Raw genomic sequence first — 25,712 nt, forward strand, 5'->3', positions numbered from 1 at the left:
TTCGAATACGTTACATGAAAATCTATGGCTGTTACCATACTTGCTACTCCACAGTATTTTCCTTAAGGGTATATGTATAAATATTATCAGAAAATGCAGGCTCTAAATTTCTAAAATTTTATAAGGAAATGATCCCACAATAGGACAAAAATTACAAAGTACCACAACAAAACTTATTAGAACTTAAATATCTAATAGAAATGTTAAAAAAGTTATTGATAATATTTTTAAGAATTCACTTTTTACTTTAAATTAAATTTTCCAAAATTTGAACATTTTCACACATATTATTTCATAACTCCACAACCATTAGAGATAGAATTCTGAAATTTTGTACACTGATTTAACATGCATTTATGCAAAAGGTAAGCCACAATAATGCCCATTTCTTTGAAAGTAGAAACATTAGGTCACAAAACATTATGTAAATTTTAATATATTTTATATAGGACAAATAAAAAATTAATTGTATTAAAATAAACAACTCTACATGTCTGAGAGTAGTCTTTTTTTTTCAGAAATAAGTGTTTATTACATGCAGGAAAAATATTAAAGATGTCGGAGTGACCTTAACAATGTTATGGTTACCAAATTATGAAACTGCGGAATTTGTTGTTTTTTTTTTTTTTTCATACTCTGATAAAACTGGTTTGAAAAATATTATTAGTAACCTTTTTTATACTTTTATCGGATATTTAAGTTCTGATAAGTCTTGTTGTGGTACCTTGTAATTTTTGTCCAATTGTGAGTTTATTTTCTTATTATATTTTAGAAATTTGAGACTGCATTTTCTGATATTTGTGGTTGTTCACGTACATATACCCTTAATGTGATTTTCTCCTCCATCCTCCCTCTGAATACCAGAGGAATACTTCAGTAACAGATTTTAGTTTTCATCTGCGTTTACAGGGATATTGTGCCAATAATAAGTGCCCTGGAGTATAACACGTGGTTCACAAAGCTGCGGGCCAGCAACATCAAACTGACGCATGAGGCACTTGATAGAATCCTTCATGTAATGAAGAAGTCACTTAGCATAGAAGAGCTTTACTTAGACAACCTGGGAGTAAAATGGTAAGTGACATGGCATCTCAACAATGTACTGAATGCCTTTGAAGTGATGTTTAAGGAGATTGTTCTGGGATTTTAGTGTCTACGAATCTGATTAAGTTTTTTTGAATTATGTTGTAAGATTCTGTATGTTATAGAATAGATTAAAATATCGCAAAATTCTTTGAGATTCAAGATCCTAGCTAGTATTACTTATGTGAAAATAATTTACATTAAAAATAATAGGGTATCTAATCCTAATTCAGAATTAAAAATTTTACACCTTCAATTAGGTTTTATTCTTAAATTAGGTTTCATTCTTAAATTAGGTTCCGAGGCCATAATTCCATACTTAATGCGTATATTTCATGTTTCCATAAACAATGCAGCTATTCCATGTGACTGGAAATCAGCTATAGTGGTACCCATACATAAAGGTGGAAATAAATTAGATGTCGGAAACTACAGACCGATTAGCCTTACATCTGTCGTATGTAAAGTCATGGAGCATTTGATATCGGATTATATTCGTCATGTTCTAAATGCGAAAGACTGGTTTTACAACCGCCAGCATGGTTTTAGGGAAGGCTTCTCATGTGATAGTCAAATTACGTCGCTGGTTCAGGATCTAGCTGAAGAGGTAGATAGAGGCGGAAGAATCGATGCAGTTGTGATTGACTTTTCGAAAGCATTTGATTTGGTGCCACATGACATATTAATAGATAAGTTAAGTAGGCTAGGAATAGATAAAAGAGTGGTGCTATGGATCCAAGAATTCTTAAAAGGTAGAATCCAGAGAGTTAGAGTAGGTCATGAAATATCGGAAATTGGAAATATAAGTTCAGGGGTGCCACAGGGCAGCGTTCTGGGTCCATTACTCTTTATAATTTACGTAAATGACCTATGCCAGGATATTACATCAAATGTGAGGCTATTTGCAGACGACTGCATTATCTATAGAAAGATTAGAAATAATTCAGATGTAGATGCTATTCAAACAGACTTGAATAACATTTACAACTGGGCGTTAAAGCATAGGATGAAAATAAATGGTTCTAAAAGTAAATCTATAACATTTTGTAAAACCCGAGAGGAAACTAGTCTAAATTACGAATTCAGTGGTGTTGTAATTCCGCAAGAACAATGTTGTAAATACCTAGGAGTGTATTTAAACTCCAAACTTTCTTGGGGAGAGCATGTTGATAATGTTACAGGCAAAGCATGGAGGGCACTTCACTTTATTATGAGAATCTTGAGAAAGGCTAGCCCCAAATCGAGGGAAATAGCATATCTAACATTAGTGCGACCGTTAATGGAATACGGAACTACGTGTTGGGATCCCTATAGAATATATCAGATAAATTCCTTAGAAAGAATCCAGTATAGGGCAGCTAAATTTGTTAAAGGTAAAAGAGAAGATGGGAACGATACGATAAAAGAACTTAAATGGGAAACTTTGGAAAACAGACGTAGGAAAACTAGAATAACATCATTGTATAGAGCACATCTAGGTCAGAAAGCATGGGTAGACATAACGGCTCGGTTAGAAAAGCCAACGTACTATGGTAGGAACGATCATGATTTTAAAATCAAATGTAGGAAACAGAAAACGGATGTAGGTAAATTCTCATTTTTAAATAGAACTATAAATGATTGGAATGACCTACCTGCAGCGGTCTTTGAGGGCTGTCCTTCCTTAAGGAGATTCAAGAATAATTTAAAGAGTTGTGTATAAAGTGAAAATTAAAATTAAGGTGACATTCAACACTTAATTTTTTAAGGTGGCATGTATTTATCTAGCCTGACGAGTTTACTTCCTTGGTTTGAATTGTAAATTATTTAAAAATAGCGTGTAAGAGGGCCTTAGACTAGAAATGTTTAGTTTAAATGTAGTTCTGTTTATAAGTATGCATAAGAATGCAATTATTTGACTTATTTGAACTATTGTATCAGTGAAGCGAGGTGAGTCAGTGAAGTTATGGTTTTACAGTGCAGTGAACAGTTCCGATCAGTGATAATTTATAGCGTCAATGAAATGTGTTCTATAGTGTCAGTGAAATGTGTGCTAAAGTGTCAGTGAAATGCGTCATAGTGCCACTACAGGGAATGAGATGAGAGTAAAGTGAAAGACTATTGAAAATTATGTAGGACCTATACATAATTATGTAGGTTGTGTTGTAAAATTAGGTGTTTTATTTTATGTTTAATTATTATTGTGTTAAATTGTATTGTGTATTCTTATTGTATTGTGTATAAAATTGTATATGTGTTGTAAATTTTATTATGTAGGCTATTGTAAATTTTATTGTGTATTGCTTATCATTTTAACTGTGTATTGTTAATATTGTATATACCACTGCCACCGGGTGCTTGCCCACTTGCAGTGTAAATAAATACATACAAAAACAAAGTTATAATAAAAATAAAAATGTCGTCTCATTTGTAATTTTATAAGTCTTTTAGAAAGAAGGAAAGAAAAGCTCACAGCATATCATTGTGTTTAAAGTATTGTATTATTACAAGACGTATTGAAACAAATCATTTCACACTTTTTTAATGAAAACTGTTTCATGTACCTTGAGCCTTTTCCATCAATGATAAAGAATACAAAATCTCATAGACGTAACATTTTGAATGTTGGATCACCTTTTCTCTTCAAGTGGTTGAGAAGGATATCTGTTATTTTCCGACACTTTAAAATTAGTTAAAAAACAGTCAAAATCATCTTAATATGAACATTTATTAATATTATCAAGACTTAAATTTACATTTTAGAAAATCTTGTTTATATATATTTTTAGTAGGTTATTTTACGATGCTTTATCAACATCTTAGGTTATTTAGAGTCTGAATGAGATGAAGGTGATAATGCCGGTGAAATGAGTCCGGGGTCCAGCACTGATAATTACACAGCATTTGCTCATATTGGGTCATACAGGAAGTTTGCTTAACTATGATAGCCAGGGAATTGACATGTCTACTCACATCATTTCAAAACAACAAACATAACACTTCCTCCCATAATTGAAGGATGACTCCTCACAATATTGACTAAAATGTATCATAAAGTCAACTTGATTGAAACCTTTCGTATGTGAGTAGGACGTTCATCATGTTCCACAGATGTTGATAAAGCATCGTAAAATAACCTACTTAAAAAAAAATGTTCCACAGATTCATCTGTTTTTGGCAAATAATCTCGAAAGAGATTAATAAGTTCTGTTTTCGTGAGCAACAGTTGAATCATCTTAAAAGTAGAATGCATCATAACTTTTCTTGTTGTCGAAATTGAAATGTCAGTGTATGCACTTTTGTTAATAACCTTTTATATTCTAGCAAAAATAATAGTTGCTCAGAAGAAACAGCAAGTACGTGCTGGGTCTTACTAAGATAGTCCGTGAAAATGTGTTAACATGGTGTAGTGTGTTTTTATACTGACATCAGACGAAAAAGTTTTCAGAGCTTCGTTATAGTTAATCATATTAATCTTAATAATTGATATCTTATATTTATTTCTAGCAGAATGCACATTTGTAACTTAATTGCTTAAACAATAACTTTATTAGTTTACATTTCTTTAATTATGATTATTTCATCTTTGATTTTCAGGGATTTTGCTCACAAATTATCATTGGCATTAATAGCAAATAACAACACTCCTCTTCATACCCTTGATTTGTCGAACAATATGATTGAAGACAAAGGTAAGATATGTAATCTGTGAACTGTTGTTGTACACGTTGTGCCTAAAGTGTGATTGTTTTAGAAGTTTGGCATGATGGATGTTCGCACAAAATAGTTGTTTGGCAAAGCACAAAAACGATATTTAGTGTTATGACAAATTGTACTCTGTAAATCAATTATTAATGGCGGAACTATTTCTGTGACAGTTTTGCTTGTCAAATGTTGTTGTAGCTACTCATTTCAGATGGGTGATATGTTAGCACTGAACAAAATCTTATAATTTATACTCCAGACAACTGTAGTCTGAATATATGTGGCGATATTGAGGTGTCTTTATACCTTTCGTCACATTTACGTTAAGCAATTTATGCAATCACATATATTTATATGCAGTGCTTTTCTTCTGGAGAAAAAGATGGTGGAACGCTGTGTAGAATATATTTTTATAGCATATGGGAAGATGATTACTGTCCAGTGTACGGGAATTTTGTCGTTTTTAATCTTTTTTTCGTCAAACTTTAAGACTTTCAGGGCCTAAGCGGAGTTCAAAGAAAAATTCTGTTAAAACACAATTATTAACAGATTTCTCAGTTCCATAATGAAAAATACAACGAAAAGCTGCTGGAATGCCATTCTGACATGTTCCTCCAGAAAAAAAAGCACTGGTCATATGGAGAGCTGGATATAGGATTACAGATTTATTCTACACTTCGCAATTTAAGTCAACAAATGTAGTTGAATTGTTTATTCAATTAGTTTTTGACAATCCATCTTTTCTTGAAAAAGACGCATGTTACATTAAAACAAGAAAATATTAATTAATATACATTTTAGAAATGACTTTTAAGTTATTAATATTGACTGTTGAGCCGAATGCAGAGATTGTGTAGCTAATCATTTTGATACTTAAAAAGTATCTCAATATGTATTTATGATAGAGCGATCTGAAGATATAGAGTAAAACGTGTTTATTGACTCAAATATTATAAAGATAAACAGATCAAACATAAGACAGAAGACCATCTTATCTTCATGCAGGAGACTGTCTTAAAAAAGTAATGGGAATTGAATCAGATGCATGTAAAAAAACATAAATGCCATTTATTGAATTCCTATCATCTTCACCCAGTTTCAAAACTTTCATATTACTGTTATTTTTAATAATACACTTATGAACGATAGAAAATTCATTAGTTATTTCTCTAGCAACTTGTTTCCATGTAGGCAAAATATTTCGTCTTTTCATAGAGAATAAACTAGCTTTTCTAATTATTGTCTGTCAAAGGAAGAAAATTGATGTGTTGTCACTGCTGCCAATTGTCATTCATTCTGTCTGGTTGCTCAATGTAGCTTCTGAACACCTAGTAAATGAAGCTGACCTTATGGATATAACATATACTATATACACACAGGGTGGAAATGAAATAATCCTGCAGATTGAAAGGGGCGTTAGGGTACACTTACATGAATACAGAACCTATATTACGTTTTTTGATTAAATGCACGGTTAATTACAAAATTAAGTTGAAATTTCAGCACTCTGGTAACACACTCCTCTTTCTTCTCATAAGAAGTCAATAATTCAGATCCCTCTCCCTAGGTGAACTACCTTCCACCGCCCTCTCTGGCTACAATGTTGCAATCTTGTCAGATTGTTCAGTTCCTTGAAATTAGTGGTTTTTAACTTAAATTTACACGAAAACCATCCACACTATTGAAATTTTCCAGAGGGGTAAATGATTCCTTATTAGATTTTCTATCGATATGGACAAAAATCATGATCCTACCCTCAGTAGTTACCAAATAAGAGAGTGTTAAACATTTGGTCATTCTTTGAATACCATATCTTTCCAAATATCTGCTCACAGAGTTGGCACGTTGAGCACAAGCATTATAATCCATTAAAGTGAAACCTGCTCCAATGGATGCTCTAAATCCACGAGTAATATGTTCGAGGACATTGTGCTCATACTTTTGTGTGTTCATATTCCTCTGAATGTGGACTAGTGTGCGATGACCCATCGTGATTCCTGCCCAGAAGAGTGCTGAAGCACCTCCTTGCTGGTAGTTAAAAGTTTCCTTTGCCATTGCTATCCTCCTTTTGACTTCCCGGCAACAGTTCATGTTACTGCTTATAATACAGCCCAAGTATTTGAAGCTGTACACTTGCTCTACTGCCTCATTTAGAATTCGCAGATTTACCTTCTTTATTTTTCTACCTATGACCATGATCTTCGTCTTATTTGCATTTATTTTCATTCCATACTGCTCACAGCAGTCACTCAGGTCCAGTAGAATATTCCTTAATATCATCTCCTCTCCTGCTAACAATGCCATATCATCTGTAAAACTTATACACTTTATTCTTCTTCTTCATCCTCCTACTATCATTCCTCCCTTGTTCTGATGTTCTGAAAACAGTTCTTCACTAAATCCTCTAAGTAGATGTTGAATGGGGTAGGTGATAGAGGGTATCCTTGACATACTCCTCTTCCTATTTCACTTCCTTGTGACATTTCTTTTCCTATCCTGACTTTGACTCGTTTCATATAAAGATTACTGAATAGCCTCCTCTCTTCCCAATCCACAGCAGTTTTCTTTAGGATCCCCATCAGTGTATTCCAATCCACTCTGTCAAACGCCTTTTCTAAATCCACAAATACTACATACGCTTCTTTATTCTTCTGTGGGTATCTTTCGTCGATTGTTAGTAGCAGTCCAATTGCGTCTCTTGTACCTTTTCCCTTCCTGAAACCAAACTGCTGTTCCAACTGTCCTTCCATCTTAGAATATAAACGTAAATTCAGAATTTGCAGGAGAATCTTCACTGAGTGTGATATCAAGCTGATAGTCCTGAACTCATAACATTTCTTGGCATTATCTATCGTCGGTATTGGAAGCAACACTGTCTCCATAAAATCCTCAGGCCATTCGCCTTTCTCATATTTTTCGTTGCATTTCAGTATATTGTTACTTAATTAAAGTCAACTATTTATATTTAAAAAGAAAGCCATTGGAGTGGTAAGTTCGGTTTGAAATCAAATCAGTCTTTCAATTAATGTGGTTTGCATTCCTGATTGATTTTGTTTCATGTGCAATTTTTTCCAGTTCAGGTGCTGGCTTATGATGGAATGAAAAAATGTTTCGTGAAATTTGATGTTGGATGCGAATATTTACTAAGTAGGAAATTCATGAAAAATAAAAATATTAATGAAACTTAGAATTGCACTTATTTCATGTGTGAATTCTCTTTTTTATAGGTGCAACTAGTTTGTGTGGAATTGTTGCCAAAATTATCCAAGGTGTGAATTTTAAGTTCTTTTTCATTGTAGGCAGTTGTTTTATTTGTAGCTTGCATGAAGAGTAGTGTAGTTATTCACGTGTTTGTGTTGCATTCTGCACTTTGCATGTGTTTTGGGTTGTCCACAAACTTCTATAATAATTATGTTGCTTTCATGGGTGTTTTTAATCACCCGAGTTTAAGGAATTATTAAGATATAAAAAAATGAGTGGACATTAAAGAACTTAACAACCTTTTTAGTAAATTATATTATTTGTCAAGTGCTTCTGTAATTTTGTGTACCCATAACATTTTAACTCTCTTCCTTAAAAACGTGACTTGTGTAATTATGTCATATTGATAAACTGTATAAATTCATCACTTGTTGAATAATCTATAACTGTTATAATTTTTTTCAGAAATTTAATATAAAATTAGTGTATTATCTTTGTAAATATGATCTTTTCTTATCTTTCATAATCGTTGCATGTATTAAAAGAAGAATTCGATCTGTAAGAGTTAAACCATTTACAGCAGTGTTTCTCAAACATTTTTCACAAAGAAGACTTTTTTTTTAATATCCCAATATATTTTTCTAATAATAAAAAAAGTACCTAAATTATCAATAACATAAAGAAATTTATATTTCTCTAATTTTTGTTCCATGTACACAAAATTGAGTCAGCTATGTATGTACTAGTCATTTTTTTATTTTCTCCATATATTGTACATTTTATACTTGGTGCAATATTATTAGTAGGGTTAACAGACGTCCATATTTCGTCAGACATGTCCTGCTTGTGTGTCACTGGGATCTTCAGAATGGTGTGTGTGTCACAGGGTTTGAACCTGGGATCTTCAGAATGTGAGTCTCAAACGTACCCATCTGAGCCACGTTGCTTGGTTTCTCTTCACTTTGTAACAATTTCTCAAATGAAACATAATGATTTCCAACATCATAAGCGATACCTGGAACTTCGTCACTGAAAATTACACACTAGTCAACAACTCCACATGGAAATGTTGACCGAAGTGAGAGTAAAATGTAGGCAATAAAACCTCATGACTCAAGAAATATGACTGGAAGAAATTGAACTAGCTGAAGCAACAATAGAATAGCTGCTCCAATGTACAGTAGACATAAAGAAAGGAAGAACTCCTCTTCAGTATTATTTTCAAACCGTTCTTTGATGAAGACATGACACAAATGATGGTAGTGTACACAGACTAACATGCCACTAATAATCCGTAGCACTACAGCCCATGAAGGGCCAAGACCGACCAGCCGGCTGCTCGCCTCACGGCTACATGCCGAAGCAGAGGTGGCCAATCATCCAACCAGAATGGAGGTATTGTGTGGTTAGCATGAAGAGCCCCCCAGTTGTTATAGCTGGTTTGCGTAACCGGATTTCGCTACCTATTGTAGCTCCCCAAGTGCATCACGATCCTGGATGGACACTGGTCCCATACACTGGCCGAAATTTCATGAGAAAATTTCTTCCCCCACGAGGAATCGAACCAGCGTGCATTCCGCTTAGACCACGACGCCATGGCACCAGACCAACATGCCACTAAGAGATGGAAATAGTTGAGTGATTGTTCTGAAGATTAAAATATTAGTGTTTATAGAAATTATTCTTCTCTGTGGTTGTGTTGTGGTTCGTCATAGGAGAATGCACTGGCAGTTAAGTTGATAATCCTTTTTTACGAAAGTAACAAGCCACAAGCAGAGTACACGTGGGTTTATTGTTAATGAAGAAAGGAAGATAATAATGAAAGTAAAAGTGATGAACTGGTAAAACCAAAGCATGCCAAAATTAGTGAAAGGAATGTGTGAGAGAGTACAGACAGCAGTGGCGGCCGGTAAGGAATTCTGGTGGTGGTGCCAAAAATGAAAAAAGGTTGTACGCAAATTACCCTAGTGAAACTGATAATCGCAGCTCACGTTTACATTATGTTAAATAAAACACATTAATTAAACCAGCTATTTTACCAGGTGTACAGTTAATAATGCATCTAGTAACAGTTACAATAACATTTCCGAAACTGGTAACGAAATTTACAGATACAGATAATGCAAAACTTTCGCAGTATTGTTAGTCAAATACAAATGACTTTTATAACTAATAAAATTACTGGCAAAAACACACGAGATAAAGTGATATAGATAATAAACGAAAACGTTTGCGCTTTATTTAACAGGCCGATGAATCCAAGGCAGCGGCCTGAATAACACATGTTCATGTCCTGCACAGATCTCATGTATCGTTAACAGAAGCATCAATACTATAGCAACAGTGTAGCGATATTTAGTTGCCGCAAAATAAAACAAATATTAGACAAGATTAACAAACAGTGTTACATAATATGAAAAAAAATATATCTTTCTAAAAAGAACCATGACTGACTATCTCTGCATTCAATATAGTTAAACAGGTAATACTTTACACATTCAAATCCAAGTTATGTGCATTAGTTTTGAATTGGCAACATTACATCAACATTTGGCGCGGAACTTTAACTTGTGTTTTCGTTGAAGTCTGCAGTTGATGGTTCCCCTCCTAATGTCTCCAACAACCCTGCCATCTAGCGAAATTTCTGCATTACTGTGCTCTAGCAGGCGGAATATTAACTACTGAGTCAAATTGAATTCGGCTCAAAGTCTGCCATAAGAAACTTACATAAACTAGAATCAGTAGCCTCTTGTACAGTGTTATATGGACGTAGGCAGTGCCACACCGAAGTGGCTCCAACATTCGGAAAAACGCTGCAAGAGTGCGTCCCGATCTGTGCACGCACTCGTTCCCGATCTGTGCACGCACTCGTTCAGATGAAATACGATTAAAATGTGTATAAATAAACTATTACAACTGCTTTTTAGGATATTATTTTTTGTTTATTTCATTGGTGGTGCCATGGCACACTGGCACTACCCCAAAAGCCACCCCTGATAGTGCAAAAAGGAGTGACAATTTTACAAGATGTAGTAGTTGTAAATAATACTGCATCTACATCAACTATAAATGTACAAACTGTAAATGTGATCAATCTTTCAGTTATTTTAATAAACAATTTGGGAAAATTTCAGTATACGGATTCTCACTCACAATTATATCTTAAAATATAAAAAGAGCAGATTTGTCTGCATTTGTCGAATGCGCATCATCATGCTTACGAAAAGGCACTTTTCAGTGCCAATAATTTATTTTGTGTGCACAAGTTTGGAATTTTGAAGTAAGAGGGAAAGGAAGGAATCCATGTTCTGAAATTTATCCAACAATTTATTAATGTTAAGATTGGTTACATTTGTAATGTGTGTGACAGGCTGTGGTACGAACATGACCTGAAACCTGTGAAGTTAATTACATACCAAGAATAAAGCAATTCAAGGGATTTCATAAATTCCCTGTCACTTTTTATTTTGCACAAGAAGGAAGTAAATACAATTTATTATTCCTAAAAAATAAGTAAAAACCACGTGAAAAAATAATAGGGTAACTGAAATGTTTAATCTCTTTAAGAGTAAGAATTAACAGTACTTATGTGACTAATAATTGCATTGTGTGTCATTAACAGTATTTGTATTTTGGTTTATTTTAACACTTTGAGTCTGACTTAGAACTAGCATTGTGCAAGTTAAATTGTAAAAGTGTCACTAAACATAATGTTCAGTAACATGAAATTTTCATTGTTTTCGATTTAATTCTCTGTTTAATTATCATATGAAATTATGTTCTATTGTGTAAAGTCAATTGATTACTGCCGGTTCAAATGACTGCTATAAAGACATGATGTTATAGTTCAGTCATAATTCTGATTCAGCTGATATTAGAGAAAGTTCCAGAAACATTGTGCAGTTGGTATTTTAATTGTAATTAGATATACGAAAAACTTTGTTTAAAAAGAGAATTGCACTGGAATATAAACTGCTTCACACCTGGTTTGTCCTTTAAAATTTCATAGTTGTGCTGGGGATTGAATCCTAGTCCTTTTCATGAGAAACTTTGAGTTAACTGAATATGACTTGAACCAAGAAATACGTTAGTAAACGTTAGAAACTTGTTTGAAAGTGTAGCAGCCATTCAGTACTCAATGTAAAAGATTTTACGTTTATGTTTAAAACGACAAGTTCCAAAACCATCATATCTTTCGTATCTATCACTTGTTAATCTTCCATGTGTTGGCTAATGTTCTTAATTATCACTAGTCAACAAATTTAAACTTTTTTCATGTATCTGGTGTCTAAATGACTGGATTTACCTCATTTTGGGGTATTGAATTCAATGGAAAAATTAGCTTCTTTCTATCATGTCACATTTCCTAGATACACAAAGATAGTAATACGATATTGGCAAACATGGCTCATTTTGAAAACAAACATAATATAACACTCAGAACCCACTAAAGTTTTCTTGATAACATAAAGAATTCTTGTAAATCAACAAAGTCACTAAAATAATTCACAGTTATCCAAGATGTCACTATTTACAATGTTTAAAATCAATTTCTTTTGACAAAATGGAATGACAATTCTTTCCTTTTGTACCGTGTCTCATTCGTCTCTCTAAAAAGAAACCAACAGTAAACCACCCATCAACCTAATGACTGGTAGGCTGTACTGGTGAAAACGTTTACTTTGTTCATCGCTATAAGCTCCTCAGTTTTCTGGGAAAAAGTCAAGGTGTGAGTGTAAATGTGAATTTTGAGCTCTTGTAGTTATCTAACAGAGCAGTCACTATGGAAATATTTATTAAGATTCGTGTGTGAGCTTTGCATTAAAAGTAGAATCTTCCAACAATTTCCTGATTTGTACCCCAATAAGTATAGACTACCTTCTTTCACTGTATACTATGTCCAAATAAAAAGTTTAACCATCATAGTCCTTATTTATTTTACAGTATGTCTGAAAAAATAACAACAAAAACAATGTAAAATATTTTTAAAATCCATAAAAAATCGAAAATATCTCAAAACCCTTATGTAATACAGCAGTTCCGAAGGCTGTTTTGGATTCTGCAACCAAAAATAGATATGAATTGCTGTATCACACACCAGATGCAAAATGGTTGTTAACCATTGTTATAGATGATTGGATTTCTTGCACATTGAAGAAAAAAATGTAATTTTATATTAACTTTTTACATGTGGATCTGACTCAAAGTGTCAATAATAATTCTTTAATATATTTGTGGTTAGTGCTTGCTTTCTATTCCTTTGTACATAACTCCAATGTAACATCTACTGTATGGTAGTACATAAACTGCTTCTTTATTATTTTAGAATTTACAAAAGTTTCTATACAGTGACTTTGTTTCTTTTGATTTCTTCTTTATGAAAGAAAACTGCAATTAGATGTAAACCGTTAATTCATTTTTATGTGGCAATTATTGATATGTATCGTGTTTTATAGGTGCAAGCCACCTCAGCAGTCCATTAGCAAAGGTGCCAAAAGGACTGATTCATCTAAACCTGTCTCATTGCGGCCTGTCTTCCAAGGGAGTGAATCAGCTTGCTCATGCACTCTCTCTCAACAAATTCATGCCAAGTACTCTCACGTATCTTAATCTTAGTGGCAACAACCTTAAAGAGGAAATAAATGTAAGTTCATACCAAAGTATGGTTCAGTTCTTAACAGATTTTGTTATCAATCAAATTAATATACAGTAGAACTTGGTTATAGCGACCTCGTTTTGTGCGACACCTCGCCTATAACATCAAATATTCTGTGGTCCCAACTAATTCCCCAAAAGACATATGCTTTCCTACCTTGCTTAATACAACAAACGTATATGCGTCTACCTCGCATATAACGTCATTTTCAACCTCAGTTTGGAATAAGATTTTCTAAGAAGCAAAGTATAAGAAATATTTTGTTGAAATCTGACCCTGACAAATTCTTTAGAGTCTCCTTCTGTCATAGACCTCTGGAATGCAGGCGGATTTCCCATCCCATTGTAACCTGCCCGAATTCATGTGGTATTAGATCAGTTTCGACAAGAAGTTTTCACTAAGTGCACGCATTTTAACGCAGTATGGCCACTAAAAGAAGTGAGTGATGCTTTAGAAGCCATTAGAATTATGAACATGTTCTTTGAAGCTAGGGAAGGGAGCAGTGAAATTGCAACTGAAATTATGAACATAGAAATTAATTCAGCCCTAGAAAGTGGGTATTGGGCAAGTAGAAGACAACAGAGTAAAATGACTGATTACTTCACTTCTAAGTAAAATAGTTTGGTGAGTACTGAACAAACTGTTTTAATACAGAATATTGTATTTATAATTGTAGGCCTACATGTATTTTATTATGTTCATTGTAGGCTTAAAAGTCAATACATAAATCTAAAATAAGTCTAATTAAGTTTGTTCTTTTTCATTTTCCACTTCACTAGATTGCTAATGTGAATCTCGGTTACTACGACACTCGTTTATAACAACATAATTTTTAAGGTCCCTTGGATGTCGTTATAACCAAGTTCTACTGTAAATAGTTTAGTTTCCTGAAAACACACACCGTTTTTGACACAATCATGAACACACCCACTATACTATAAGATAGTGTGGGACCTTCACTAGGCTTTGGACAATGAAGAATATCACTTCGAAATTAGTCAGTCAGGTAAATTCCTCATATTAACGCAATAAAGAAGTTACAAAGTTAATCAGTACTTTTAATTATTTAGGTTTTAACTTGGCATTTATGGAAGCGAAAGATATGACCATAAGAATATCAAAACTTGTTAAAGTTACGAGTGTAGTTAACCAAATTTTTAAACCATCCAAAGTATAGAGACACACTAGACTAGAAGTGTACCATATAAAGCTCTTGCAGGTTATCCAGTTTTAGCTTATAATAATAAGACGTGGAAGGTAAAGAAAACATATGAAAGTCGGTTGGTAGCTAGAAAGATTAAATTTATGAGGCCAACTGCACAATGCACAGTATTAGATCCTCAAAGAAATGAAGATATCTTGAGGGAGTTGAAAATGCAGTATGTATTGTAATACATACAAAATTGTAGAAGTAACTAGAAAGATCATCTGGACAAAATGGATCATAGAAGACTAAACCAAATTAATCCTGCACCATATCCCAACAAGATGCAAAAATTTAGAATGACGACAAAACATTCTTCATAAAATTCAGATTTGGCCAAAAGTAGTCGATTATTTCATATAGTTGCATAAAAAATAAGATTTTGTTTAATTAGTTTGTATTCATATGAATGAATGTTCCAATAATTATACACATTTCATTTCATGAACCATGGATGTTGACTGTGATTACTTCATGCTTTAAATTTTGTACTCAAAATCAGTATTGAACCCATATTTTATCAACCATTACAAAGTGACCAAGAAAACTGTATGATCAGTAAGCACATCATTACGCAATGCTAACCGCAAAAGTGTGGAACAAATCCTCCGCATATGGTAGCGTCATTATTTATGAATCAGCTGCCATGAGTGCGGTTAGGAGTCTAGCCCTGGCTGCTTGACGCTGTAATAAGACAGTATCTGAATTTTTAAGATTCTATAGACAGCAAGAAAGGTATGAATAATTAAAATTACCTCTTACTTTAAAAAAAAACCTTACATCTCATATCTGTCCTTGTATGAGTAATCAGTGTAACCATCATGTGTGTTTGATTGTGTACAGCCCATATACTTATTATAGATACTGTCCATGACTGGCATCTACTGCCCAGGCACTTGGAGTAAGTTAGAGTTAGGAATAATCTCTCTTCTGACTAAAGAGGTTTAAAGTTGTGATTTTTATGGGACATTAAACACAAAATTGAGTAGTAGGTGCCAAAAATATTAGGTTAGTAGCGCAAATATTTCTTTGTTATTGTACAGTTATTTACCGTACATCACTAATGAGTGAAATATTTTAATTTTAGTAGAAAAATAACAGTATCTTTCTTTTAGAACAGTGGAGTGGGTGAGTTCATTGTATTGTATTGTATTTATTTACATTCCATTGTATTCGCACGTAGCTTCACAGCTAGAATATGGAATATGTCAAAAGAAAAAAAATTTAATAGTACTATAAAGTCCTAATTGAATCGGGTATTGCGTAATTGCATAGTACCACCATCCAAAAATTATTTTCAGGCCCGCAGATACCAATTAAAACAATATATTATACTATGTGTTAATGTAAGTAGAGAGAGGACTTTCACTAAAGAGAGATGTGTTTGTGTTTTTATTCTAGAATTTATGCAACTTCCTTGCTCAGCCCAACTCTTTAACTCATCTGGATATCTCAGGGACTGACACTCCATTGGAAACGGTAAAATATACAGTGCGTTATCTTTTATTGTTTTCTTTTAAATTGATTATAGTCACTTAATAAATTCCTATATTCGAATTTTATTTTTAGAAATTTTATTATTATATTTATTGATGCTTGTTTTCGTGTGACAAGTTTAAGATATTCACTGCTAATATATATATATATATATATATATATATATATATATATATATACATATATATATATATATACATATATTACATAAAATTGGGTATATATTGAAACAATTGTACCATAAAAGTTATTGTTTTATGTTTTATGACTATAATTACTGTCTACATAAAATTAATTGTTATTTGCAATATATTCCTCTTGTCCAATGACAAACATTTGGCATACATTACCTTTTGATACATTAATGCTGTAAGACTTGCATATAAAATATGTTCGAGATTGTTTAGTGTAAAAGAGTGTTTCTTGAATTTTACAAACCATAATCATTATACGAAACAGTGCACAATCTCGAACGTATTTTTACATAACATAAGTTAAAAAATTTAATTATATCTTTCAAGGAATATTTTCACATTCAGTTTTGATTTTCACATACCAGATAAACCATTCACGTAAAAAGGTTGAAATAGTTTGAATCCTAGGTCATTATTATTATTATTATTATTATTATTTTGTGTCTTTGTGTGCATACGTGCATGCATGAGTTGTTTTAAATGTCATACTTAACAATAAACAATGTAATGTGAAACATGAATACTAGCCTTAGAATGTAGGCTTTCACGGCCGGCGTTGATAGGATGTGTATTTTCTGGACTAGAGGGCCGTGGTCTGTCAGTGTTACAACCAAACGTTTCGTCCACTACTCCAGTGGACATCTTCAGTGGCATGGTACATGTGTGCGGAGAGATCTGCTGTGTGTATCAGGAACTGGCATTGAGACTGGTAGCACGTCAATATTTAAGGTGTGGGTCCTCTAGCCCGGAAAATACACATCCTATCAAAGTCGGCCGTGAAAGCCTACATTCTAAGATTAGTCACTTTCTACGGGGAGAACACTTACCGACTGGTTCGGCGACTGGAAATACTATGTAAGAAGACTGATCCGAGACAAGGCCAAACTAAGAGAGGCACGGTTTTTCTCCCATACTACAGACAAGTTACAGACCATATCAGCAAGATACTACAACAACACAACGTGGAGACAATTTTCACTCCTACTAGGCAGACTCGTAACTGCTTACGGTATGTCAAAGACAAACGTGACCGACTTTCATCAGCTGGAGTATACAGAATCCCGTGTTCCTGTGGGTCAGTGTACATAGGTACAACACAGCGTAGCTTCAAGACCCGAATCACTGAGCATTGAAGGAACTGCCGTCTAGGTCAGGTGGACAAGTCAGCCGTAGCCGAGCATGCTTTTAATGATGGGGATCACAACATCATGTTCCAGGACACCGACATCCTAAGCAGTACGCCACACTTCTATGCCAGATTACATCAGGAAGCTATTGAAATACATAAACACAAAAACAACTTTAACCGTAAGGAGGAAGGACTCAAGGTCAACAAAGCTTGGTATCCGGCCCTCAGAAGCACACACATCAAACCCTTTCTCCAACAATTAGACCCTATGACAAACAATCAGAACACCGAAGCTACTGGTGCAGACCGCGACAATGACAAGCAACAACAGCCCCACACCTTAAATATCGACGTGCTACCTGTCTCAATGCCAGTTCCTGATACACACAGCAGATCTCTCCGCACACGTGTACCACGCCACTGAAGATGTCCACCAGAGTAGTGGACGAAACGTTTGGTTGTTGTAACACCGACAGACCATGGCCCTCTAGCCCGGAAAATACGCATCCTATGAATACTAGCATTTTATTGCCTGACCTACCTTGGTTCGTCATAATGAGCATATGATTGAGAATTGGTGAAATGACCGCAAAGCAACTGGAGAAACTCTGGCAACCTGTTTACATAAGTAGTTTTGTCCATCACAAATTCTCTTCCTGCATCTGGAACTGAAATTCAAATTGAACAGAAGACATGTGGACAAATGGCTATCATTGCATTCTTGCTAATAAGCTGCTTCTTATTTATGCTAAGTTTGTGCTGTTTTTCAGATATTTGGTGCTCTGCTGAGGGGTTGTGCTACAAATCTGGTGCATCTGAATGTGTCTCGCAATGTGTTCAGTACCAAGAAGACCAAAGAAGTGCCACCCTCTTTCAAACAGTTCTTCACCAGTACACTCAGCCTCAAACACCTCAATATGTCTTTCTGCAAGCTACCATTAGAGGCTCTCAAGTGAGTTAGCTTTTAGCTATCTAGATAGTCAGTTTTCCACCTAGGCCTTTCTATGTTTTGCCTAACAACTGCCTTCTTTTCTTCCAACATTTGGTGTGTTGCTTAATGAACAGATGGCTGGTCTGTCACAGAAAATAATTGATGATATGCGAAGGATTATAGGATTAGGTAGGGGATTGGGTAGGAAGTGGATCATGACTCTTTTGTAATTAATAACATCCTGACATTTTCGTAAAGGGACTTGGGAAACCATGAAAAAACCGAAGTCATTATAGCTGGTCCTTGGGATCGAACCTTGAACCTCCTGAATACAAGGCAGGTGTGCTTATTCTGACAGCATCATGCTGTGTAGTTAATTATTTGTTTTAATTTATTGTATAAAATGGCTTTATTGCCAACAACTTAGCATCACTTAACAACAATAACAACATTTACCTAGACTTCGTATACAGCCATTCATATACACCGTGTACTTAAAAGAATATAGCAGTTTATAGTCGTTATATTGTGACACTGCAACGGGGTTTGAACACGCGTCCGACAGGGCGCGCGGCAGACGAAACGCTGGTATGGGGAGCATCTGCATGCTGAAGGGCAGAGGGGGTGTATTACGTCAACGCGACGAGGGGAGGGTGCGCTCGCAACTGCTATGTGCGGAGTGAAGGGGGGACGGACCCTCCCGACTCTTCCAGAAGTCCGTCGAAGTGGAGATATCCAGATAATTCGAGAGAGCTATCTCTGCACACCCGTAGAAATTTCTCGCAACTATGATTTTGCTATAAAAGAAGAAACGCGAGCGAACATGGGCAGTTTTCAGTTTATTCAGCCATTCAGTGAGTAAGCCAGAGCAAGCAATCCAGTACCGGAGTTCGACTCGAGTGTGCGTCCGCAACTGTGTCAGCATCCGAAGGCCTGAGTTCGAGTGCAGTGGACCGCAGTTGGAGGGACCTGAGTTCGAGTACAGTGAACTGTCTCTGAAGGTCTGTGGTTCGAGATACTGTGAACTCGAGTGACTCAGCTAGAAGAACTGTGAACTGAGAACTGACAGTTCTGATTTGTAAATAGTGCTTTGTAAATATTAGTTAAGATTAACAGTTCATTGTTGTTTGTAATAGTCCTAGTGAATTGTCATTGTCTTCGTCTGTGGAGTGCACTAACGAATACTGTGTTACGTGTGTGGAGAGCAAATCCCATTGTTGCCGAGAGCGTTTAATGTGAATTGTAGAAAGGAATTATTATTGTTGAGTTGAAATAAATTTACAATATTATCACTCACAAGCAAACGTTCTGATGGGGGCAGATAATAAAGTCAAATTTTTCTCTTCCACCATGTTAATAATGTCAAAAGAAGTTCTTATACAAATTTTGGCCACTCGACCGCAATTACGAGGCCGTCCAGAAAGTGATTTTCCCTGGGGACGCTTATAGAAAAAAAGCACAATTGCATGGAAATATTTATTGAAACAGATACAGCAATTATTGCGCTATTTGTCAACATATCCTCCACTGGAACTGAGACATTTGTTATGCCATGGGATCAATTTTTTGTGTCGTAGAAATCAGCCGCCTTAAATTGGAACCAGGGTTTGACTGCGTCAGCATCTCTCTCTGCCGAGCCCATGACATAGGAAATGTCTCTATTCCGATGGAAAATATGTTCAAAAAAGCTCAACAATTGCTGTGTCTGTTCCAATAAATTTTTCCAACGAAATTGTTTTTTTTTTTTCTGTTAACGGCCCCTGGCGAACTTATTTTTTATGGCTCTCGTAATTGCGGTCAAGTGGCCAAAATTTGTATAAGCACTTCTTTTGACACTATTAACATGGTGGAAGAAAAAAATTTAACTTTTCTATCTGCCCCCATCAGAACATTTGCTTGTAAGATGAGGCGTAGAAAGTTCTTTGTAGGCTCAAATGAAAGAGGAAAGAAGACAGTTTTAGTTGTATGCATGCACAGAAAGCCTTCCTTTGTTTTGTTTCCTTGGCAGCGATGATAGCAAAGATGGCGACTCCTCAACAGAAAGCATTTTGTGTTTTGAAATTTGAGAGTTGTAAATCGGTTGTAACAGTTCAACGTGCAGTTTAATCGTGATCCACCAAATACCAACAACATCCATCGATGGCATAACCAGTTGGCAACGACCGGTTGTCTGTGTAAAGGTGAAAGGTTTATGGACAGTTCTTTTTCGTTGAAGCTACCGTAACTGAAATTACGTATCTGGATATGCTCCAAGAATGGCTCTTTCCTTAACTGCAAGATGAACCAAATAACTCCATTTGGCAACAAGATGGCGCACCTCCACATTGGCATCACCTTGTACGAGATTGGTTGAATAATGTTATCACTGACCGCTGGATTGGTCGCCGATGACAGGGCTTATCTCCAGTGGCCTCCAAAATCAGCTGATCTCACCCCATGCGATTTTTTCCTCTGGGATTTTGTAAAGGACCAAGTCTACTTGCCTCCAATGCCTGCTAACCTGCCCGAGTTGAGAGACAGGATTCGAGAAGCTGTTGCTGCCATCACTCCAGACATGCTGAGAAATTAGCCTACAGATTAGATGTGTGTCTTGTAGCAAACAGGGCCCACATTGAACACTTATGAACTTATAATGTAAACTGGAGATGTTACTCTTTCATTTAACATGGGTTTTGCTATTGTCATAGTTAAGGCTGGTTCACAATAAACCGGGAACGAGAACCAGAATGAAAACGAGAAGCAGAGGACGTCAATATGAAAATTTTTGATTCACAATAAACCGAGAACGTAGATGACTATGCATATCGATATGCATGTCAATAACGATATGTAAAGTTGATATTACGTATTCTGATGTTATTTGTGTATAATTGACCAATGGCGTTCTCTCATGGGTACAAGGCAGCCAACATAAACACAGGTTAACCAACTTCGAAATTTCAACTGAAACATTTCATTAGGTACGGTACTATATATACGCCCATGCATCTTTATTATCACAAACTATTTTAAGTCTACCATAACGTAAAATAATTAGAGAAGAAATATTTGTAATAGAACAAAAATGAACACAACAGTAGTTATTGAATTGAAGCATGAATATGTAGTGTGTCATACAACCAATACAGTAATAAAATATGATTCGCTTCCGATCGGTGTTCAAAGATGCAGCTATTGAAAGCCACGTATTCTCCTTCATTTTCTCATCTTTATACAAGGCGCGCTTATCGTAAACATGAGGATTTTTCTCAACACCCAATATTAGTATCTCATCAAATAAAACTTGCTCCATGATGCACAGCACAGAACAAAATAATGCATAGGTTATGTCACGGTCTTCTTGCTACAAAATATACGACAAAATAGCTTTTACATGGCAATAGAATGAATCTAGTGGGCTGTGATCGGAAACGTGAACGCCAAATTTGAAACTTGGCCAACTCTCCGTTCCTGATCCCGGGCTCCGGCAAGCTTTTCGTTAATTGTGAATTTAAATGTACACATTTTAACAATTTTACCGTTTTCATTCCAATTCTTGTTTCCGGTTTATTGTGAACCAGCCTTTAGTTAAAATATCGTTAAACACCTCTAAAATCGCTATAGTCTTTTAAGTACACCCTGTATAACAATAAATCTGCTTATAAGTCATGAAAGAGCATAAGATGTTTGCCTAAGTAGGAATGTCCTTATTATTACTTATATGAATCAGTAAAAGTTTTCAGTGAAGTATAATTTTTTAATTTTTAAGCAGGCATGCTAGTGTTTGGTTCAGTCATTCATATTTAGCTGTTTGTTACATCTCCCAAGTACTAGTATACCTTTCTCACTTCTTTTTTTCACCTAAAGAGGAAGATAGGGCCACCTTTGAAACATTGTGAATTCATAGTCAGCACTATTCACTAATGTTCCAATAGATGAAGCCTTCCCAGTCATAAAAGAAAACTGCAAGTAGACAACGATTTCTCCAGCTCCACACGTCTTTCTGAAGAACCTGAGAAGTTTCGGAAGTTTCTCTAATGACTATCTATTTCCAATTTAACAACAGATTTTTTTCAACAAAACGATAATATTGCTATGCATTCAACCATTCTCTCTCTTAATCAACAACATCTACGTGGAACATTTTAAGAGAATGGCTTTATCCATCACTAGCCATAAACCTTCACTGTAACTGCAGTATATGGATGGAACATTGTTTTTTCACCTTATGGTTCTCAGCTGTTAGATGATTTCTTGAAACATCTGAACTCATTCAGATCATTGGATCCAATTCACAATGGAACAAAACAATTATATTTCTTTCTTAGATGTGTTAGTCACTAAGGACAGAGGAAATGTGTACTAAGATTTACTGGTGTAATATTGTAATTATTGTAATTCCATAGTTCTGATGTATAAAAGTAAGTCTTAAAACAATATTCTTTAAAGAATAACTCTTCTCGGGTTCTCAGAACTTCATCCCTGAAGAAGATGGCAGAGCTAGCCGTCGAAAGCTTGGAAGCTAATCTTCAACTCACCTGGTTGAGAACCCGAGAAGAGTTATTCTATATCAAACACCGGGAAAGCCTCAAATCATACAATATTCTTTAATATTGTCAAACTTATCTTTTTTTTTTTTCCTGTTCAGATTAAGCGAAGTCCGGCTTATCAGGATCCGGGTTAACAAGGTTTTACAGTATTATGATATTTAATAAAATAAAGTTTGAGAATGCTTCTTTTTTTTAAGTATAATGATCTCTTAAAAGTTAGGCTATATATGTGAAACATGAGGCAGTGACATATTGTGTCTTCGAAATGGATGAAATATAATAATTTTGTGTTAACAGTGTAACTTGGAAATAAATTTTTCATTAACTTTATGTATTACATAAATATAACACGCAAGTTAATTAACTTCTGTATTTCTTCTGCAGAAACTTACTGCTTGGATTGGCGTGCAATGAGTCTACTATAGAAATTGAACTGGACATGAGCTGTAACAATCTTGGAGCCCAGGGTGCACATGTCCTTGAATCATGTATTCACGGCATTCGATGTATTAGTAGCCTTGACATCAGTGAGAACAGTGAGTTCATTCATTATCTAATGTTATCCTGATTACTGTGTACATTATGTCAAAAGTATACAAATTCTCTCCCCCTCCCCTTTCCCATCTCCCTCTCTCTCGCTGTCCCCCCTTCCCCCTTCCCCCTCCCCCCCCTCTCTCTCTCTCAACAAAAGTTATCGAAGTCATTGTTATAGGTTTGTTATATTGAAACATATCATGAATGAATGCAGGGAATACTCACAGTTACAATTTATTGTTTGACACATTCATATTTAAATATTTTCTCAGATTATCTAAATAGCTCTTGAATGTTTTGTTCACAAGAAATGCCAGGAGAAAAAAAAACTCATAAGTGAGAAACACATAACTGAAATGACATTTAATAACATCTGAAATAGCATGTGAAGACTACTCAGGAAGAATGAATCATAAAATTTAGTAAAATTTTCACAAGAGAAATTTAGAACTTCATAATTAAGCGATCTTTGAGCCCATAATTCACTATTAGAATTCTTAACAAGAATGTAAGATTATTTGTAGCAAAAATTAGTTACTTAGAGCCAAAGCTGGCTGATATATTGCATTTAAAACTCCAATCCAGAAAATTTTACAAAAAAAGTCTGTTATTTTGGACTGCTTGCTCCTAAGAAATAAACTTTGCCCTCAAATTGTGATATTGTGATAATTGTTCCGAATTTTTTTGTCAGTTATCGTTCAATGTGTTTTACCTAGAGCATTTTGTATTGGTAAACAAATTATTATTATTTCAGACATGGATGTGGACTTGGCATCTGTAGTGACTGCTGTTAGTAAGAACAAATCCATCAAGCACTTAAACATGGGTCGGAACCTTAACAACATGAAAGCAAAACATATTGCCTCTGTCATGGATGCTGTTGTACAAATGATTCAGGTCAGTACAGTGAAATGTACTAGAGTCTTACGGTCTTACTAATAAAAACTCTATATACAGATGTTTAACTGTCTTATACAATGAGTAGCTCGTTTATAAGTCGTGCGTAAATTCCTTACTAATAATCACTACATATGTCGTGTATAACAGTATAACTGTTACACAGCTACGTCATAGTTTCGTCATTACTTCATTACGAAAGGTAATAGAATATCTGAGGTTCTCTATTGCATCCGGTAGAGTGCTCTAGTGTGGCGTGTTCAGTATCGATAGTACAACTGGCTCTGATCAATTACCATACTATATTTTGATCAAAGAGTACAAGCTACAGCAATATTATTCTAATTATTCTGTGCTCTTTGATTTGTTCTTCTGTGGTTATAAGAGCATATTCCGAATCTCACTGGTGAGCAATCCGATGGCATCATGGTGTTCCGAATTCCACCGATGACGTCATTGATGCTCCACTGGTGTCGCACCGGTGCCATCAACTTGTAGAGGTGGTGGCAGTCTCCATCAGCCGCCATCAGTGAATCTGATTGGTTCTTGTATAGGGCGGGAATTAGCAGACGAATGACATCATGCACTGTTGTGTCATGGCGGTGTGTTCTGCTGTATTGTTTGTAATGAGCACAACGTAAAAACAATATGTTAATGGCTTATGAGCGAACATGTCAACGGACCAGTTATTACTACCGGTTCATGAAATAAATTGTTTATGCTCTCTTTTCTTTGAACGAGATGGCAGTACGAAAATTTCGCAAAATTTTGCTAGCGTAGCACAGACAACAACTTGTACAGTCGCCATGACAGCATCAATCCTTCCAGCAGTTTTGTTCCTTATTTTGCTGGAACGTGACGTCATTGATGCCACCGGACCGGTGAGATTCGGAATACACTGTAAGGCAACCATCATAAAAAAAAATGACAGTCGTTATGAACAGCTGTTAGAGGGGCGGCCATTTTTTCTCTATATACAACGCTTAAACAAGGGGTTTCGTGTATATAACTACTGCAAAGCATTTCCCATTGTATAGTTGCAATCTGTTTATACGTTCATAGCTTATGCAAGGTTTATTAGTAACGTTTTCTGTCCCAACTCTGCATAAGTCTCTTATAAAAACTATACACGGTTTATTAGTAAGACCGTTATTACATTATACAATTTTTTAG

The 25,712-nt window shown here is 35.1% G+C and overlaps 1 protein-coding gene across 7 annotated transcripts in view; it reads left to right on the plus strand.

Moving 5' to 3' along the window:
- The window catches only part of LRR (Leucine-rich repeat), a 213,088-nt gene that overhangs the window by 100,358 nt on the left and 87,018 nt on the right, over positions 1-25,712 (plus strand). For 4 of the 7 annotated variants that reach the window (XM_069835694.1, XM_069835674.1, XM_069835728.1 and 1 more), the window contains exons 8-15: positions 910-1,074; positions 4,660-4,754; positions 7,995-8,036; positions 13,425-13,612; positions 16,230-16,319; positions 18,419-18,600; positions 23,493-23,644; positions 24,397-24,539. In XM_069835694.1, coding sequence (XP_069691795.1) covers positions 910-1,074; positions 4,660-4,754; positions 7,995-8,036; positions 13,425-13,612; positions 16,230-16,319; positions 18,419-18,600; positions 23,493-23,644; positions 24,397-24,539 — 1,057 coding nt within the window. The remainder of the gene's footprint in view (positions 1-909; positions 1,075-4,659; positions 4,755-7,994; positions 8,037-13,424; positions 13,613-16,229; positions 16,320-18,418; positions 18,601-23,492; positions 23,645-24,396; positions 24,540-25,712) is intronic. The other 3 variants (XM_069835684.1, XM_069835711.1, XM_069835718.1) reach the window with 3 other exon arrangements.

This window comes from Periplaneta americana, chromosome 1 (assembly GCF_040183065.1).
Source record: "Periplaneta americana isolate PAMFEO1 chromosome 1, P.americana_PAMFEO1_priV1, whole genome shotgun sequence".
NCBI classification, from domain to species: domain Eukaryota; kingdom Metazoa; phylum Arthropoda; class Insecta; order Blattodea; family Blattidae; genus Periplaneta; species Periplaneta americana.